The sequence below is a fragment of the Culex pipiens genome, chromosome 1 (assembly GCF_016801865.2).
Source record: "Culex pipiens pallens isolate TS chromosome 1, TS_CPP_V2, whole genome shotgun sequence".
NCBI classification, from domain to species: Eukaryota; Metazoa; Arthropoda; class Insecta; order Diptera; family Culicidae; genus Culex; species Culex pipiens.
This window is the reverse complement of record NC_068937.1, coordinates 52,148,993-52,170,124: the sequence shown is the minus strand read 5'-3', so window position 1 is coordinate 52,170,124 and position 21,132 is coordinate 52,148,993. Positions and strand designations below refer to the sequence as shown.

The following is a 21,132-nucleotide window of genomic DNA, read 5'->3' as shown; positions in this document are numbered from 1 at the left end:
AAATACTTTAAATACTTTAAATACTTTAAATACTTCAAATACTATAAATAATTTAAATACTTTAAATACTATAAATACTTTAAATACTTTAAATACTTTAAATACTTTAAAAACATTAAATGGGCAATTCTCCGCCAACTCACACAGCAGTTGCCCCGACCCCTCTTCGATTTGCGTGAAACTTTGTCCTAAGGGGTAACTTTTGTACCTGATCACGAAACCGAGGTCCGTTTTTTGATATCTCGTGACGGAGGGGCAGTACGACCCCTTCCATTTTCGAACATGTGAAAAAAAAAGGTGTTTTTCAATAATTTGTAGCCTGAAACGGTGATGAGATAGAAATTTGGTGTCAAAGGGACTTTTGTGTAAAATTAGACGCCCGATTTGATGGCGTACTCAGAATTCCGAATAAACGTATTTTTCATCGAAAAAAATACTAAAAAAGTTTTAAAAATTCTCCCATTTTCCGTTACTCGACTGTAAAAAATTTTGGAACATGTCATTTTATGGGAAATTTAATGTACTTTTTCGAATCTACATTGTCCCAGAAGGGTCATTTTTTCATTTAGAACAAAATTTTTCATTTTAAAATTTCGTGTTTTTTCTAATTTTGCAGGGTTATTTTTTAGAGTGTAACAATGTTCTACAAAGTTGTAGAGCAGACAATTACAAAAAAAATGATGCATAGACATAAGGAGTTTGCTAATAAACATCACGAGTTATTGCGATTTTACGAAAAAAAGTTTTGAAAAAGTTGGTCGTCATCGATCATGGCCATTCATGGTCACCCGCGACAGACACGGACGACGAAACAAAGAGAAACGCAAAAAGTAACTTTTTCAAAACTTTTTTTTCGTAAAATCGCGATAACTCGTGATGTTTATAAGCAAACCCCTTATGTCTATATATCAAAATTTTTGTAATTGTCTGCTCTACAACTTTGTAGAACATTGTTACACTCTAAAAAATAACCCTGCAAAGTAAAAAAAAACACGAAATTTTAAAATGAAAAATTGTTCTAAATGAAAAAATTACCCTTCTGGGACAATGTAGATTCGAAAAGTACATTAAATTTCCCATAAAATGACATGTTCCAAAATTTTTTACAGTCGAGTAACGGAAAATGGGAGAATTTTTAAAACTTTTTTAGTGTTTTTTTTCGATGAAAAATACGTTTATTCGGAATTCTGAGTACGCCATCAAATCGGGCGTCTAATTTTACACAAAAGTCCCTTTGACACCAAATTTCTATCTCATCACCGTTTCAGGCTGCAAATTATTGAAAAACACCTCTTTTTTCACATGTTCAAAAATGGAAGGGGTCGTACCACCCCTCCGTCACGAGATATCAAAAAACGGACCTCGGTTTCGTGATCAGGGACAAAAGTTACCCCTTAGGACAAAGTTTCACGCAAATCGAAGAGGGGTCGGGGCAACTTTTCCCGATTTCGTGTGAGTTGGTAGAGAATTACCCAAATACTTTAAATACTTTAAATACTTTTATTACTTTTAATACTCCAAAAACATTAACTAGTATTTAAACGAAGCAAGTCCGTCCCATATGTAATTTCGTCAATTTTGAGGTAATGATGCAGTTCGAAATCATGTAAACTATCAGAAAACCCAATAAAATGTAACACTTTGTTCTAGAAAAAAGTTGAACTTTTCAACACTTGTATCGAAAAAAAAAATCATTTTACATATTGTTTTGTTTTAAACGGTGTATTTAATTATTACATGAATGTTTGACATAAAATTCTATACAAAAAGCGTTTTTCGGAATTACAAAAAATTGCAAAACTTGATTTTTTAGCACTTGTCGTATAAATGTAAATGTGAAAATATCTTGTTTTCGAAACTTGTTGCATAAACTACTATTTTCAACCCATATTATTTTTGGAAGAGAAAATTTGGCAGTTTTGTCGTGCAAGAATTACACGACGGAATCGCAAAAAATAAGTTATTTTTTGTAAAACAAACAATATTTTACTTTAAATTATAATTTTCTATTGAATGGAATGATTTTGTTGCCATTTTGTCATTTTTGTTGTAATATCTGATTTTCTATTGAAATTAAATGAATTGATTTATTTCTGCTTTTTCAAATATTTACTTTACTAACTGTATTTTATATTATTTTTTCAAAGATTTTTCACTGTCAGTTTGCTAACCTTGATCATGTATCGACCAAATATAGAAAATTTAAGCAAATTTGCTTCCCATGCTAGATAAGACACCATTTTCTAATTCGTGATAAAATGAGCAAACATCACCGGAGATCGGGAGAGAGTGCAACTAATGTTCGATAATGGACTTTAACACACCTCATCCTAATTTCCATTCCACCGCATCAATCGAATCGAAATTCTACAAAGACCAAACAACAAAAAACGAAAGCCGCCCGGCCGGGAATCCGAAATGGATTTTTCGCGAGCGCATTTCCATACTAACGCGGTTGCGGGCGGTCTTTCCGTGGAGGGAAAATGCGCGCAAATGCAAATATGTATGCTAATCGAATATCCACACAGCTTCGAAAGTGACCCTGAAAACGGGCCCGGACCGGCTTAAGTAAAGAAAGATTTTCACTTTCGCGAATTGATCGATTCGAGTCGAACTCGGCCCGATATCGGAATTAAGCCCATCATTCGGCTAATTAATCGGGCAGCTTTCAAGCTTGGTAATTAATCGTAGTTGCTTTTTTTCGAAGATTTGCTCGCGGATTTTCCGCGTGCTGGGAATTATCAAAAGAAGGTCAAAGTTGCCGTTGATAATGGGTTGAAAATTAAAACGATTTGAGTAGTTTTAAGCGTGCGTGTACGAAGCTGTCAAAACAATGCACGCTTACAGAAACGTGCTCAAAGTTGGGTTACAGCATGATTAAAAAAAAGTAGTTTTAATCCCGCGTGTAAGATTATGTCAAAACAATACACGGTTAATTATTTTTACCCAATGTTGAGTTGATTGAAAACATTCGAGCAAAACTTTCTACAAAACGCCTTCAAATAACTCCAAATCGAAACGTCCCCCATTCTTCTTAGAAAAATTGATTAATGACTGCCCCCAGGGCAAGATAAACGGAACCGGGCGAGGGGTCAGCCACTAAAAACCGATCTCCGAAAACCCTTGAGGCAGGGCTTAATGACAATCCAACCTCGCCGCAATCGGTCAGCCGTCATTAGCCGGAGATGCAATCAGCAGCTGATCGTTTAAAAAACAAAAATCGACGTTGCACACAAGTCAAATAAGGAGGCGGAAGAGGGAGCGAAAGTTTCTTATAAATTGGGAATCCAGTTCAGAGATTACGGTGGTTTGACCTGAATTCTTCTTCCGACTCGTGAAAGGTTCCAACGCCAACGCGCTGCGTCACCTTAAGGTCACACCTTGAGATCGCGCATCGTTTGTCTTGCTCAAAGTGGGTGTCAAAAGAGGTGCGTTAGTGGATGAGTTGTCATTATTTTGTCGTTAACTGTCAGTTGCACGAAAAATGATGCATTTATCTAACTTGATTCCAATAGCAAAATTTTACGAAATATTTAATTCATTTTTGATTGTCAAAAGATGATAAACGATTTGTAAACAAACCGTTGTCACTTATTGGGCTCACTGTAAACATAAACAACGCAGCTTGCAATGCATCTCTTCAATTTTCGTCAAAACAGAACCTACTCAGAAATGAGTAAGTGGGGAATCTGTCAGATTTGATTGATTTTCACTCAGTTGAATTTAACTCATTTTTAGTTGAATTCTGAGTGGAATTATTTCTACTCTGACAGATGCCCTATTTACTCATTTCTGAGTAGGTTCGGTTTTGATGAAAACTGAGAGATTTTTAACGTGAGTGTGGGTTAGCAGAGCTGTCAGCTTTTACACGCTCACACAAGGTTGCACTTTTTTCTTGTCTATAATTTAATGGCATTTGGCATATCACAACTTTCATAAATAAGAGGCTCGTTAGAGAGTTTCAAAAACGTGCCAGTGCTGTCAGTTTTCTGAAATCACCCAGTTTATCGCACCTCAAAATTCCCAAAAAATCTTCCCAGGGTACTCCAAGGGTCCGAAAACACCAGCTCTTTCCCATATCCATCGTCGAGAGCTTCTCCAAACAAACTCGACGGTGGCGCCTCCTTTGCAGGTTAGAACACGGGTTCACAATAATAAAGCCCATGTTCGCGAGGGATAATGACGATTCCTCGTTGGCAGGTTGTGTTTTTTTGGACCGCACACAAGTTTATTTTCATTCCAGCAAAAGTTCCGAAATGTTTAAACGCGAAATTAAGACGTTATGCCCCGTTATGGGCTCTCTCTCTCTCGCTTCTTTTCTTCGTGTAATCTGCTTATAAAAGCCCAAACAAAGCGCGCGCACCCGTCAAGTGGCTTGTTTGTTTTAAGCAGTTTAGAGTGTAGAGGAGAGGGCCGGATCGCGTTCTGGAGAACCTCGCCGCTACGATCGCTCTAATGAGGGCTCTAATGGCGAGGCAAATTAAGAGTTTTTTTTTGCTCAGAATGATTAGGCTGAGTGGAGCAGATTAGGAGTTCATTAGGCATTCTGATTGATTATGGCCCGGTGGATCATGTTGCTTTGGGAATAATTGGGCTAAGGTGTGGAAAAACGATTACGAAATCAGTTTGGGAAGGTCGGTGGATCATAATCACGGGGAAAATTATATTATCAACACTTGTTTTTGTATGATTAATTTAGGTAATTTTTCAGAAACCGTTTTTTTATCATGCCTTGTTTTCGTTCATTAATTCATTCATGACATTAGGTGGAATTAATCTTACAAATGTTGATATTTTGATAATCGTGTATTGTGGATTGCAAAGCTGTCATAAATCGTCGTCATAACACATTTAAAATATGTTTTATCATGAATTATGATCATTTTGTCACTGCTCAAATCTAGTTTGTTTTGATTTGGCGTGTGATACAAAATTCGCATCCATGAGGCTTTCTAGTCAGATATTTACCAACACAATCAAAGTATGTTTACATGGCAGCTGGGAGTTCGTTTGCATCAGATTTGCTATCTCTTTCTAGCAAAGGTTTTTTTTTGTCAGGCGACTTCGAGCTGTTGTGTGAGCCGACATGTTTCGCAGGGGTGTGACAGCTCGAGCTTGATCATTGTTTTTATCAGGACACTGTGACGAAAAGTTCTTCACTTTGGGTTTGGGTTACTTGCTCAGATATCATATATGAGAGAATTTCAATCTAAATCTGAATGAAGTTTACCCAAATTTGAGTGAAATTCACCAAGATCTGACATTTGTCCCATAACACTAACAGGGCTTCGAAGTCGGAGCTTGAATCGGAGCCAGATACGGTGGTGTCTGGTCTTTTTTGAGGATCTGGAGTCGAAGTTGGAGTCGGAGTCACCAATTTCTGAAAAGCTGGAGTCAGAGTCGCTAATTCTTTAGCAGCTGGAGTCGGAGTCGGCTTATTTTCAACAATTGTGTAAGGGAGTTGTTGTCACAGTCGGAGTCCGTGGAGTCGGAGTCGAGTTTCTGAATCTCGAAAAGCCGAGTTCTGAAGCTGAAATCCGAGTCGCTACAAAAGCTACATGACCCAGCAGCCTTGGCTCACTTGGATCCCTAATATTGGTTTGGTCGAGATCTGACAGCTTTAATTTGATGACCTGTCAAAATGGATGACTTTCGCTACTGGCAAAAATTGCATCGCAAAAATCTGTTATTCCTGTACCGTTCGAACGCTTCACAAACCAAGCCAAACACCGTACAATGGGCCAGTTCTTAATTGTTTTCCCTCCAGAGGCAGGTACAGAATAAATATCTGTTAAATTCCTCCATTTAAGGCCCCAAATTAAATCAACATGCCCACACAAACACTCACACGCTCCCGGTAAACAATTGGAAAACACCAATTTCACGCCTCCACGACTCAGTCTCAATCTAGCCCAGAAAGCAACGGACCTCCCCCGACGAGGCTCTCCAGATCTTCGCGGATCGTTTCCGCACCGCCGAATTTCGATGCTAATTCTAATTCCGCGGTTCCGTTCGATTGAATGGCGTCAGAGAAAGAGTAGAGTAGAGAGAAAAAAACGGTACCTAACCTAACATTGCCTTGCGGCGATCGAGAATCGTTTTCCACTTTGGGGGGAAGGTGCTAATGGCTTCCGATTACGATCTTCGATTTCGCCGATATTAGTTTTGGAAACGATCGCGATCGTTGGCACAGGTGTGGAGTCGAGTGATCCTTGCGTTATTAGTGTAGTACACGATCTTCTCACCGATGAGGGCGCCACTTGACAGCGCGCGCACTCGTGGTGCGGCATTTGTTTGTTTACATTGCAGCGTGGAATTCCCACCGGCGGAGAGGGTTCTGGATACATCGTGTTGTTGTTTCTCTTGGAATTCCTCTGTTTGTGGCCGCTAATGAGGCCACGACAGCTGCTCAAATTTGGGTAGAATCCATCAATCACCGTCGGTTATGGAATTTTTAAGATCATGTAACAAAAACAACTCACGAGTATTTATCAACTTCTTTGGGTTTTTTTCGTTAGAATATCTGGCAACACTGGTATGTTTCGATTGACTCTACACTGTTGATTAGAATTACCCATTTTGACCTTTCAATGACGGTGAAATGTTGTGACAACCGCAAGCGTGAATCCGAGTTGCCAGTTTTCACTTTCTCAATTCAATTGTCACATTTGACAGTACACTTTTATGACAGTTCACCGAACAATGGGAACGCGTGACTAAATTGCAACCCACTTCAGTCGGAAGAACTTTCAAGCGGACAAATTTTACGACCTTTTCAATATTTTGGGTACAATTTTCCCCGACCAAAAAAGGAAGGCCAGAAATTACGAAACGCTTTAGTGCCCATAAAAGTTGTGTGTGTGTGAGCGACTCTCACAGCTTATGAGTTCATAAATTATCAAATAAACCGGCAGTGAAATGCCAAAAAAGACAGAAAAACAAAAACGCTCGCCTAAGATCGTGACTTACCGGCGTACCCGGCAATAGTGGAGGCACTTTCTATTTTGTTTTATGACTTTTACGACCTGCGGTTCGCTGAATTTGGTTGGGCGCGCGGGCGCGCACACAGGAAGAGAGTGTGTGATTTTAATTTTCGTTTTGTTTTTTGGAGGTTATGGTTTTATGACGTTTGGATTCCCGCCGAAAGAAAGAGCCATTTAGTTAGGGGTCATTGACTACGGAGTGGAATTGCAGCGCCGCGTTGCGGCTGCGAAGCGAACTAATGTAGTTTAGTCATTTTCTTTTGAAAAAACACTTACCGCAGAAGGGAATCCCCTCGGGGATCCACTGGCCGTTGTCGCAGACCCGGCGGGCTGGTCCGAGCAGCTCGAAGCCCCGCTCGCACGAGTAGGACGCGACGGCGCCGTTTGGCAGGGATTCGTCCGTGAACTGGACCGTGCTGTGGGCTGGGGCGCCCGGAAATTTGCAACCTCCACCACCGGCGGGCGCTACCTGTGGGGATGCCGTGGGTTGTTCTGGAAGAGGAAAGAGAGAAAATTGTTGGTTAGAAGCAGGCAAGGTTATCTGACATCTGTCAAAATTGGTGATGCCGAAATGTTGTCAAATACACGCCAGCGGAAATTGCCTTAAAACGCGGTAAAAATCTCTGTTTATCTTTGCATTTATGCACTCGTTTTGATAAAGTAAACAAAACAATTTAAAAAAGCGAAAAGGGTTTGTCAGCAATCAGTGCATCTTCCTTACACTAGATGTAAATATTTACTTTTATGATACAGTGTTTACGTTAAAAAGTTTTTTTTTAAACAAATGTGTAGAACAGGGCTGCCAGCTAACTAGTTTATTAACTATTTTTTTTATTTAAGAGATTAGTGTTTCGGCTTGAGAAATAATTCAATTTGACAGCAGTGCTACCAGTATAACAGATATGTTTTAAACAAAGTGGTGAATTAGTGAAATCAACGTCAGTATTCAGTTCAAATGTTTGCAAAATTAACCAATAGAGATCACACTAAACCTTGCAAAAATTTATTTTCTTTTCAAGATTTTGCGCACAGATTAGAGCGCGATAATCAAAATGATGATGATGATGATGATGATGCCGGTAATGGGGGTCCAACCGTTTACGACCACTTGTGAGTGGCTTCTTCGTTGGTTTGGGAGGCTTTGAGCCCTCAGATTCGGCGGTTTTGAGGGTACGGAAGTGGCTTATCGTTCAGAAAGAGGAGGCTTCTCTCTTTAATTGAAATGTGTTGTAAACTGCTACCAGGCTTTTAAAAGAAGTTACTTTTTGCTTGTCATGTTTTTATGGTACCATTTCATATTTGAAGTTTTTAGGGAGAATCGTATTGATCTTTTTAAAATAAGATTTTTAGCAGTTGCCACTATTATCAGAAATGTGTTCTAAAATTGGTAGGGTGTTGGCCATGAATAACGTGATGTCGCTCCAAATTTATATAAATTAGATCGGATGTGAATTCTTACCTAATTAAGGCATTACCTTTCCTTATATCTTTCTATTAGCACCTATTCTTCAATCAGATTTCAAAAACCAAAGAAAAAACCCAGAAACCACTAATTTCCCAATAATTTCCGCACACTTTTCGCACAACTTCCCCAATTTTCAAAAGGGCCCGCAAAATCAGGGAAGGAAATGGGAAAAATACCTTCGCACCAACAGCAGCAAAAAATGGGGAAAGCAAAAGCTCCAAATTCTAATTATTAAATCACGAGCCCTCTAATTCACCCCTCTCTCTCGCAGAGAAGAAGCCCTCTTGGGCGCCAGCCCGGAACTAGCGGCTACTCATTTTGATTAAATCTGCCCAAAATGATGGTGGTTATTTTGAAATCAGAAAGAGAGAAGGTTTTCCACTTCTTTTTTCCATTTGATTTCGACTGTTTGTTCCTTTTTCTCTTTTCGAACTCCAGCGTAAAATTATTAGCCGAAAATTGTAACCAATTTAAGCAAACACGCCTCAATTTCCCCTCTCTCTCTATTGCTTGTTGCTCTCGCTCTCTCGCTCTTTCTCTTTTTCGAGCTTTTTTTGGGGGAGACCAATCAATTGGGTCGAAAATAGGTGCTACTTTGGGTGAAACTTTTTTTTCGGGGAAATGGCACCTCAGTTTAAAAGTGGAAAATTTTTAGGAAGAAGAAGAAGAAGAAAAAAATGGGTTTGAAAATAATACACGCCGTAAGAGAGCCCCGGTTGAAAGGAGGAAATCAATTAGGAAGGGCTTTAAATCTATTTTACCACTGCCGGCAGGTGCCAGAGCTGGGGCTTGACGTGAAAGTGATTTTTTCAGAGTGTGGAGGCGGTAAAAAGGGTTTATTGGATGCTTTGGAATGGATTTTATTCATAAAAGCGACAAAGACTGCGGTTAAAGAGATCGAAGCTATTAGATAAAATACATGAAAATGATTCTTGGATTGAACATGTTTTGAACAGGTCGACGCTGTCGTGCTACAGAGCGGATTCGTTAACTCGAATTCCACTACTCCGAATGTGCGCTAATTCGAATACATTCGACCGTCAAAACCAGTTGTCAAACTGATGTTGACGTTTCAACATTATTGTTCGGCAATTTTCGAATACGTGGTTTCAAGCTTTTGACAGCTGTCAGTCGTTCCAATTAGCGAATTTGGATTCGCTCATACGAATGCAGTTCCATTCGAATTAGCGAATTCGCGCTGTATCTTGTCGCACCCGTCATTTTGACGTTCCGAGAGGAACGCTTTTTAATGTTTACCTTGAATAAACAAAAACTAGAGCTCGCATTGTAAACAATAACAAAGAAGTGGCCAAAATGCAAGGAGTTTTTTTTCTCGGTTTTTATTGAATATCTGAGAATTGAAATCGAATTTTAAGGATCTGTGAAAGTCAAAAGTTGAGGCATTGTGAGCTGCACGAAATGGCGTTCTTTATTCAATTTGTTTTCAGTATCATTTGTTTTTTTTTTGTTTTTTCTTAGTTTCATGATTAATTTATTTGAGTTTATTTATATTTTTAATGATCTTTTAGCTTATTTTTGATTTCTAAAGGTTTTTTTTTGTTTTGAAATTTCAACAGCTTCATAAATGATATCTATTTTCGAAGCTACAATTAACTTTTTATTTTCATTATTTTTCTCTGAAAGCCAACAAACTTGTTGACATCGTGTTCAAATATTTTTGAGTACTTTTCAACTTTAAAAATGTACACACACAAAAATATTATGGTAATGACAAAAGTAACTTACTTTTGAATTAAAAAGTGGTTAAAATTTGCTACATTAAAAGTTTTTTTTCTTGTTTTGAAAATAAAAACTTTTTCTGCTACAGTTTTTGAAAATCTCATTGCTAACTGATTTAAAAGTTTTTACTTTAAATTCGACTGTATAATTTCTTTCATTTTGTCGTTCTCGTGTAACCGTATACGCCTAAGTCCAAAATGTAAACAAACGTTTAGGTGATTCGGGTGGTTAGTGAGTGGTGGTCCACGACGTCAATCAAAACAGAACGCGTCCGCAGCCAGGACTTGGACGCGGATACCTTCGAAGGAGGATGGTGCGGGTGCGGGACAATGTTAGGAATTAGAGGAAAAAATAAGAGGTTTTCAAAAGGATAAGGCCAGCTTCCTGCCGGATCTGCAGTTGTTTGACGACCGAAATGGGCAAGAGGAAGCTTGGGTGTTTGATGGCGTTTGTGTTTGATTTTGTTTGTTTTTGTAGGACGCCGTTCATGCGGATGTGAATTTTCGCCGGTTATATTCAGTGGTGTTGGCCCGGGGTGGGTAGACGAGATTGAAGGTGAAGCAGATTTCAATTCGCTTTTTGAACAAGTACGATAAAGTTAATTTTAACGGTGAGGTGAAGGATCCGACGCAAGAGGAATACGACGAGAAGCGGCATAATCGGAGGTGGTCAGCGCGGATGTTGCACTCGGTGCCGGCGGTTTACGACCATTAGCAGCATTATGTGCCGGAAGTGATGACGGGTCAGTGTGGGATGTCCTGAGGGTCCGCAGTCCATTTCTCGTTACGGGACATGTTTGATGAGTATTACCTAAACATCCGGAAGAACAGTTTGCACCAGTTCTGGAAAGACCGTCTGTACAAAAGCCGCAGGTCCTGGAGCTGTCGTAATCGGATTACTTCCAGAGGTTGGAGCGAGATTCGACGAACCTGATCAAGAACATCTACTTGGAATACCGAAGAAGTCACCGGTGAGTATTGAAAATGTGTTCAGTGTCTACCCAATTTAATTTACTTTCAAACTCTTTCAGCTACTCCCGCCCGCAAACGCTCAACTCGCGACGGCGCAGCTTCAGCCGGATGAACTGGCAACATCTGTGTCATTCTCGAAGGAGGACGAAGTGATCGGGAACTATCCGTTCAGGCGCTTCACTTCCCAGCCGGAAAACGTCGACTTCCCTACCCGAATCAACAACCAATGGCTTACTCCTCCAAGCCTGTCCAGATGATGGCCGGCAACGAGATCGCCCTGTTCTCTACATCGCTATCGAGCTCCAAAATGAAGAGCGCGATGTTGTGCCCTACGAAACGACCATCCGTAATCTTCTCAGCATGGGGCCTTCGGACGTGGAAGTTAGCCAACCATAAGCAGATGCGTTAAATACAACAAAAAAACGAAAACATACTGTTTTAATATTAAAATATCGAAATAAAATCCATCACATTTTTCGAAAATCATCACTGTAATGTTAAATGTTATTTATTCTTGCCATAAAAAGTTTTTTCTTATATGAAAAGTAAAAAACTTTTACCGATACAACGATTTTGTTCCAGAAATGCATGATAGTACAGGGTGGCCACCTCGGGAAAAAACCGGGAAAACCGGGAAAAAACCGGGATTTTTATCTACCGGGAGAAAACCGGGAAAAACTCGGGAATTCGACCGACAAACCGGGAAAATATTTTAAGTTTCGTTAAAATTTGACAAAAGCCTCTTTAATGTATTCAATATGTTCTTTTCTCAATAAGAATATTATTCCTGTTATTCTAAATGAAGAATTCGCGAAATCTATGTTTGAATTTGTGTGATAGACCCATGCTTCTTGGCTATGGATTTTTTTCTGTTGTATCCTATGATACTTTTACCAGGCGAATTTGTTTTTTTGAATAAAGCAAAATGTTTGCTCTACCAGCGGTTCTCAACCTGGGGTACATGAACCCCTGGGGATACCACGAGCGGTCTCAGCGGGTCCGGAAGACAAACCCCGTAATGGCGGACATTTACCCCATCTTTGCTAAAATATTAGTTTTGCATAAAATTAAAATTGGGATTTTTTTGTAAGTGGAAAATATGGATATCATGGTACGAAAACAACATTACAGTAAATATCTCTCTAAATTTAAAGATCAAAACTTTTCCTTCAAATTGTCACACAAAATACACTCTTTTAAAATATTTTTCTTGGTCTGTGTCTCAGCAACAAAAGAATGGATCAAAAATGTTCAAAAAAGAATGCTGTACGAATTTTCTCAACCATTTGATTTTTTAGAGATAAAATAGAATTATTTTTTAATTGAAAATAGCTACAACTTCAAAAAAATATGTGTAGTATGTTTAAATCTAAAAAAAAATCAATGAACAAGCCATAGTCTCAACATTTTAATGCAAAAAGTGTTAAAAAAATGCATTTTACGCTAGTTCAGTTGTTTTGCAATCATTAGTCTTCAAAAAATGTAAGATTTGACGAAAACAAAAAAAATTAACGAAAAAAAAAACTAAAGATCAAAAATTTTCAAAAATTCAAGAGATTATCAAATCAACCCAAACATGCTTAAAAATGATTCAAGACGCAAGGGAATGCATTTTAAATTGATTTCAGCTGATTGCACTTAAATTTCCATTGAGATTTTGATGTTTTTTGAAAAAAAAATAATAATTTTTTGTCCTCTGATTTTTCGGGGCAACAAAAACTTTAAATAAAATGTGTACCCGCCTTATGTGTTGTTGAAAAAATCACAGCACGATAATTTTTTAATTGTTTTTACCATTATGTGTTTTGGGTTTTTCAGAAAGTATTTTTTATTAAAATTATTCTAAAAAGAAAGTTTCAAGGTATCGATTTTTTTTACATTTGTATGGCACTTTTCCTGCGCTGCTGCCAAAGTGTATACATTTTTGTTTGGACTAATGATGCAAAAAGACTTTTTTGGTTAAAAAGAAAGTACTCACATAATTTAAAAAAAATCACAGAACTTGATAATTCTTAGAAGAGTTGTTCTTTTTGAATTCATAAAACCTTTTTTCAAAGAAAATTCACGAGCATTTACATCAATGTTGATAACAATATATTTTTGTAAATCTATTTTACAAAATTAATAAATTCTATTTATTGTTTATCTTATTTAAAAAATAAAAACGACTTTTGATGAAACAACCCAATAATTTGAAAATTAGAGGTTTGATTGATAACAGATAAAAACGGCTTCGTTTACAACTTACTTACTTTTTACTCAAGATTTGAAAGTTTTCTTGAGGAATTCAAACTTTGAACCAAATGTATACGTTCAAAAAGTATGATGATATTAACGTTAGCCTAAAAAACATTGTAATTTGGTTTAAAAACATTCCGGAAAATTCCTTCTGGTCTCGGGAGAAAACCGGGAAAAACCCGGGAAATTGAAAATCGAAATCTGGTGGCCACCCTGTGATAGTATCAAAAACTTTCCAACTTTTAAATTAAAAAGTTTGAACGTTCTAAGAATATTCACCAACGAGTACTTTTAATCCAACGAACGATCTTTTTAAATTTAGAGTATTTTTTCTTTGTGTGTATAATTTGAATTTTTTTATAGAAGTCCTAAAATTTGTTATTATTTACGTCGTTTTATAGTTTTTGTAGCTTCTTCATCAAATCAATTCTCGAGAAATATTAATTGGACAAATTTGCAAAGAATATGGACGATCGATTTTCGACGCCCGATCGATTGACGTTGACAGAATTTGTCTAGCTCCAATATTCGAATTTTTTTGTTAGATTTTTTTTAATATTTCAGGAATGATGTAATTTTTTATTGCATTTTTTTTTAATCTTTGATCAAGGAAATTAGGGTTTAAAAGTGCAGCTTTGTAAGCTAGATTACAATAACTATTCATGTTTCCAGATGTGTTTTCCCAAATTTTGTTATCCATTCAAAATAATATGCTCATGTTTGTTTATAACCTAGCTTAAGGGTGAATCACTTGAAGATCGTTCTTATGAATCGTTCAAAATTGGACTAATTTTTATAACAATTTTTGTCAATTGATAATCAAATTATCCAAGCCCTGTTCTAGTTTTTCAGTTTCAAGTTGTTTCTTATTTTCAAAGTTTCTAGACATAAAGTTAAACATTAAATTCAAACAAAAAAAATTAATCATATTTTTATTTGTAGACAAATTTGCCAATAAATACATAAATTATCTAAAATCATTTCCCTAAAATCCCACCCAATTCAAGTGTCTAATTCCACATTCTTTCAAATGCAATCACAAGTAAAATCCAAATCAATTTGCATTTATAATTTTGTCTTCGCATCTGGACTCATTTATTTTTATTCAATGTTAGTCTGAAAATCAACTCACAACTCAACACCTTCTCTCACCCAGCCAAAACGTGGAGCCAAAAAGTAAATCAACCATATTTCATGCCAGATCATGCCACACCTGATTTCAACAGCTAAACACGTACCAAACACTTCTTTGCTCCTCCACGCATAATCTCCATCTGCTTAAAACGAGAAAAGCAGCAAAAAAAAAACATCCAAATAAACATGTTTATTTATTCAATGAATTCCACGCCGTTGGCCGCGATTCCCAGCGTTTTCTTCCCCAAGTTCTTATTCACCCTCTTGGTTGTTCATGTTTTCCCTCGCAACCATTTCGGATATGGTACAAAATTAACAGTTCTTCCCCTTAAATTGGATGCTGCTCTGCCCGGAGAAGACACCCCGAAAAATATGTTCTCTTCATACGATAACGATCGGCTCATCATCAAAACGAAAAATCTCAAATTTAGAGATAGAAAAAAAAACTGAGAAGAGAGCCTCTTCACCTACTTCTTCGATTCGCTGGGCAAGGGGACCCCTCGACCTGCCGGTAACGGAATTCGATTAAATCCAGAAAGGAGGAGAGGGGGGAATAAAATAAAAAAAGATTTACGCAAAATCAGGTCCGTTCCAACCCTCTTTCCACACCTGCCCACCGGGAAGCCAGTTATTGAGTTGGGCGAGCACGGTGGAGCAGAACCGTATGAGTTTAAACTTTTTTTCTCTCTTTACTTTTTCTTTCACCTGTTCGGGGGATTCCCGTTTAAATGGTGTATGGGGCGAGACAGGGGTTCTCTAAACAGAGTGTAGTAGAGATTTAAATGGAATTTGATAAAAAATTAAAGTCCAACATTTTTAATGTTTATATCAGAACCAAACTAATTATTGTCGACTGGATTAAATATGGATAGTGATGTTATAGTTCAATTTTAAGGTTCGTATTTTCCATCCCAAAGCTAGATTCCAAATTTTGATCTGACAACGGGAACCGTTCCACTTGAGCCCTTGAAGTTTTTTTTTGAAAAATCTTCAACATGTATGGAGAGAAACAACTCTTTCAGTTTTTGGCCTCTGGAAGCCTCGCAAAGTAGGGTATTTTCAGAAGCTAATAACTTTGTAGGGTTAAATCCTTAAAATGCGATGTCTTCCAGAAAGTTGTTAAAACTATTATTTAAAATTTTAGACCGAAAATTGATAAAGATCTTGGGGTGTTTTCCTTTTTTCCGATAGTATGAGAGAAGAGTTCTTATTCAAATAAAAAAAAAAAAAAACAAAAATGGGACAAAAAAACCAGGGGACAAAAAAGTTTTTTTTTTAAATAGTTAAAATTGGATATTTGTGCAAAAAACTGAAATCCATTCAAAATTAACTCACCTACGTTAAGAATTCTTCAGCATGTTAAGGTAAATTTAAAACTCTTTTGAATTTTGATATATTTTCGATGTACAAAACAGATGATTAACTTTTGCCAATAGTTTTTTCATTGAAATGTTGAAATTCTGGTCCTTCCTCTCTCGATCCTCGATGTAAACTTCAAAAAATATTTGCAACAGCCTGACTGAAATTACGAAAATATAGATTACAGTCAAGACTCGATTATCTGAAGGCCTCGGAAAAATTTCACTTAATCGAATCAGGAAATTTTTTTTTCGTTGTCTCATTTTTTATGGTCGAGCTTAAGTATGAGTGTAACTAAAATGGCTTTTTGGTGGGCAATCAGGGGTTTGTTCCGGTCGGCATACTGAGCCCAAATCCCAAATACAATCAAACCCCGATGGTTTGACACCAACTGTTGTCAATCGAAGGGGGTCACTTTTTATTTAGACGCCCCCTTTTATACGGAGTTCACACACACTACTGAATGTTTGTTTTGATAGTGTTCGTGAGCACCGTGTAAAAAGTGACAGTTCGTCACTTTTAAGTTTGACTTTGACCAACCAACGGGGTACAAACTGAAAATGTGTCAATCGAAAAACTGACCAACCACCAGGTGTTGAGTGTGTGAGCTTGATTGGACGTAACAGGCACTTTGCATTTGAATTTTAAAAGGGATTTAACCTGTAAGAAAAAAGTTTTCAGAAATAACAAAAATTAGATCCTTGCGCATCTTTTGGTATATATAACATTGAAGTTTGGATCACCCTGGAGCACGGTCACACCTTCAAAGTTTGTTTTTTTTTCGAAAAATCAGCCCCGGAAAAATCAGATGGCGTCTCCGGCGTCGCGAGGTGCGACGCATATCTTTTTTGCCGAGGCCGATTTTCGAAAAAATGCCAAACTTAGAAGGTCTGTACCGAGCTCCAGGGTGATCCAAACTTCAATGTTATGTATCAAAAGATGCGCAAGGATTTAGCCTACGTTTTAGTGGCCAAAGTGCCCTAAAAAAATATTATTTTTTTTCGAAAAAATCTATTTTTACGGGTTAAATCTCATTTAAAATTAAAATTTAAAGCGCCAGCTCCTGTTACGTCCAATCAAGCTGATATTTGGGATTTGGGTTCAGTATGCCCACCGGAACAAACTCCCTGAATGACCGCCAAAAAGTCATTTTTGTTACACTCTAGTATGATCCATACACTTTGCATACACTACTCTAAAATGATTAAGAATGTTTAAATCAAAGATGGCGATGATAACATATTGTTAAATTGTATTTTTTTGATTTGAAAGGCAATGAAATATTCATATTTGACTAAAATTGCTTCGTAGAACTCGAGTTTAATGTTAAAACTAAAAAAAATGCGAAATTTTTTTTTGTCATGACTCGATTATCCGAATTTCCATAACAACCTTCAGATAATCGAGGCATTGAATAATCGAGTGTGGACTGTAATTATTTTTTTATTATTCTCAAAAAGTCATTATTTTTTCAATGAAAATCAATTCAAATCGGAAAACAGAATGCATTTCCGGATTCTTTGGACAATTTTTTATTAGAAGAAGGTAAAATTAGTTTCTTAATATTTGTGTCACAGTCCGAAAATATCTGCAAATTTATACGAATTCTTAGTAGAACAAATTTCATATTCAATTTAAAAACATTTGATTCGTGCTTCGTGTTCAGTTTGAAATTGCAATATACGTCTATATTTTTGTAATCAGAACATGTTTTTAAGAATTTTTAACAACATTCTAACTCTTGAAAAAATTTAACTAAAATGTTTATGTAATTTATTAAAATGCTTGTAAACTTAGTTTAGTGAATAATTTTCAATTTTCAATTCGGTTTTATTGGTGAATAATCAAGATACAATGAGTTATTTTGAAGTGCATAACAGAGTTTTGGAGTTCCTTACAGCTGTGTGTTGCATCATAATCCATTTAGGAACAATTATGTCTTTGACTAAGGCACTAGCAAGAGTAAGAAAAAACTATAAAAAAAACATACAGAATTTTTTAGTGAATAATAACATTGATTATTATTATTTTTCAAATAGTAAAATTTAGAAAATATGATAAATTAGCCAAAAAAAATGTTTTTGGATGTAAAATTGAATTTGAAATAAAATTGGGATTTTTTGATAAAATGCCAAATTTTCGAGTTGAAGCCACTTCTAGGTTAACAATTTTAGAAAAAGAAATGTCTTTTTTAAGGGTGCACAGCAACGAAGGAAGTTGTTGTCTTCTTATTCCAACATTGTCAAACTTACCCAACCAATCCTGTAACAACGGGATTGTAAAATTAGTCAAACTTTGTTGTAAATTACTTTGCGGACGGTACTTTAGGGGATGAATAAAAAAATATTTCGATAGTACCCGTAATTTTGAAGATACTAAAATGTCTGTAGCAAAAATCTGGGTGCAAAAGTTCTGGTTGATGTGCACCGTTAAGTGTCCATCTTTGTTGGCCCCTAGAAAAAGAGATAGCAGGAAAAATCTCTATAATTTATTTTTTTTGACAATGTTGATCCGTCCTTTAATTACTAAAATATGGCCTTGCATATAATTAAAATTACAAATCATGAGTTTTTTTTTCAAGGCAAAAAAAAATAAAACAAAATTTGGTCATAATACATCTGAGAATGGTGATGGATTATTTCAGGAATTTTACTCATTATTTATTTTTAATAACTAACCTTAAACCTGCCAAAATTGGTTTTTTCACACTGTGGGTTCATTCGGCTATCAATTTTCAAAAGGTCAAAATAATTAGATTGAAAAGATTTAATAAATGAAATTAGTGAAATTAAATGAAGGTTCCAAAAAGGTTCCAAATTAAATATTTATTTTTGATGTCTTTCTTTTGAAACAGTTTAGGCCTAACTATTAGGTGGCTTTTTATGTTTAATATGCAATCAAAGTTGAGTTTTAAGTATAAATTAACAATTATAAAAAAAATATGCTGACAATCTAAACAAAAGTTAAAAATTTCGAAACCCCTGACCCTCCCCGCGGCCGATCCATTAAATGTCTGCTCCCATATGGGAAGAGGCCGGCCGCCCAATTGGGAAGTGTTAGAACAGGTTAACTGCACTTGTTCCAATTATTTGAAGATGTTTTGGGGGGGTGCACCCCGGGAAGCCGGCGAGCTCCTGTTTTTTTTCTGTTCTTCCCGTTGAACGGGCGGGGAAAAAACAGGTGAGAGGTCGAATTTTGACCAATCATCCGGGAACCAACCGGCGCAGCAGCAGCATAATCAGCTCAAATTTTGTAGGTTACACAGGTGGATGCGCTGTTTAGCAGTTATTTCACCTACTTTTCCAGGGCGGAGAGTTGGCCGACTCTGAGTGAGCTTTATTTTTGCCACCATGTAATGGGTTTTTATGGGGAAGCGCCAACCAGCAGAAGAAATGAGGAAGAGAATTGATTTTGATGAGCTCATGTGTGTAACACACATTCTTCTAATGGGTTCCAAAGTCGGACAGGTTCATTTTTTCGGGGGTCCGAAAAGTAGGTCCAACCGCTGGGTGGTCACTGATAACGGTTTGAAGCGCCGGAATTTGAGTTAAAGAGCAAAAGACTTGAATGCGTAGCAGGTGACGAACCCGCTTATTTCGTTTGTGGTCAAATTAAAAGCCCATTCAATGCCTGCTAAAAGCTACCGAAAGGTTGTTAAATTCCGGCACTATTTTAGCACCTTTTGGAGATATTAAGCAAACAATTAATTAAATCGAGGACATCACATTCCAGAAAGTCCCTAATTAAAAGCTTCTGCCGGTTGGTCGAACCGACCCAATTCATCGAACGCTCATCGACGACGTTGAGGTCTAGTTGGCACCTGGCACACACCACTGCTGGAGGTGGTTCCATTGGCTGGAGAGCTCTAATTGGCACCCATAAAACGGCCGACTTTTTCCCGATGGTATCGCGTTTTTGGGATTGGCTTTTTTGGGCTCCTTCCCTATTCATTTATTTATTTATCATTTGAATCCGGCGGAGCATTAGCGCCAAAATGCGAAATTAATTGTTCGGTCCTTCCGGGCATTTTAACGCCGAAGTTAGACCTAATTTCAAAGATTTAGTGCAATTATTTGCTTTTGATGTGTGTTCCATAAACCCCTGCCAAAGCACATTTCGTCATCCATTACCAACAATCTCCACCCTATCCAACACCTCCCACCCAAAATAGCCAATTTGCCCTTGTAATCGACGCACGTGTCGGGCAAACACACCCGCGTTCGTGAAGATCAATTTCCTCCCGCAGCGTTCGACGACGACGAACCCTGTAATTCCAAATTGAATTATGTGGCCGTCACGTTTTGTGCCCCGTCATCGGTTCATCTCGCTCTCTCGTGAAACCCGCCCGAAAACGGTCCAAAATTAAAGGGATTGGTCCACCTTCCGGCAACGGACAAGTCTTCATCGCCGTTGAAAGGGTGGAGGATGAGAGAGAATGGACATAACAAAGTTAATTTCTTCACTTGTTTGGTCTTGCTTTTTTTCTTGGAGGTCTATGGAGGTGAAGTCGGTGTGTTTGAAACTGTGTGTATGAACCTTAACCCTCATCGTGTGTAGATTTAGGAAATCATTTAGGACAATAAAAAAATGTTTTTTCTGTATGCAAAATCGTTCGTTATTGTTTAAGACTGTTTTTAGGCTACCTTAAATTCTCACTGGGATGTCAGTACTACACGCTTATTTCAAATGACTCAGTTCTGAGTTATTTTCACTCAGATTTCACCAAAAGCGTTTGAGTGATTTTGACAAGAATTTTGAGTGAAAACCACCCAAAAAGAGTGAAAAGGAAAACCCATGAAAACTCATTCCTGAGTAGATCTAGTTTAGATGCAATCTAAGTGAAAATTACTCAGAAATTTAGTGATTTTTATTTAACATTGTTTACAAACATTCGTCGTCTGCAAATGTGAAAATTGAAACTTCAAAATAAATATCAAACTCAAAATAAATTTTGAGCTTGTTACTGAATTCAACTATTTCACTTGATCTTCTGAACAAAATAAATATTTACTGAAAAAATTGTGCAGTTGAGGGTTACGGAAGTGCCCACGTCGCCCACCACGGCAGCGGCATTCGCAAATGAACCCAATTTGGACCGTTTTTCACCGCGGATTCAGTAGTGTTGATGATCATGCTGACGATCATAACACTACTCGACAAAACAAAACTTGTGTCAAGGGATTGACGATATCTCATCCGTTCCTGAGAGAAAAGGCATCCCCGAATCCGATGCAATCGACAG

General features: G+C 37.3%; 1 protein-coding gene across 3 annotated transcripts in view; it reads right to left on the bottom strand.

Annotated features, from left to right (window-relative positions):
* The window catches only part of LOC120432603 (uncharacterized), a 136,746-nt gene that overhangs the window by 53,243 nt on the left and 62,371 nt on the right, over nt 1-21,132 (bottom strand). For all 3 annotated transcript variants that reach the window (XM_039597852.2, XM_039597866.2, XM_039597859.2), the window contains exon 2: nt 7,260-7,475. In XM_039597852.2, the coding sequence (XP_039453786.1) occupies nt 7,260-7,475 (216 nt within the window). The remainder of the gene's footprint in view (nt 1-7,259; nt 7,476-21,132) is intronic.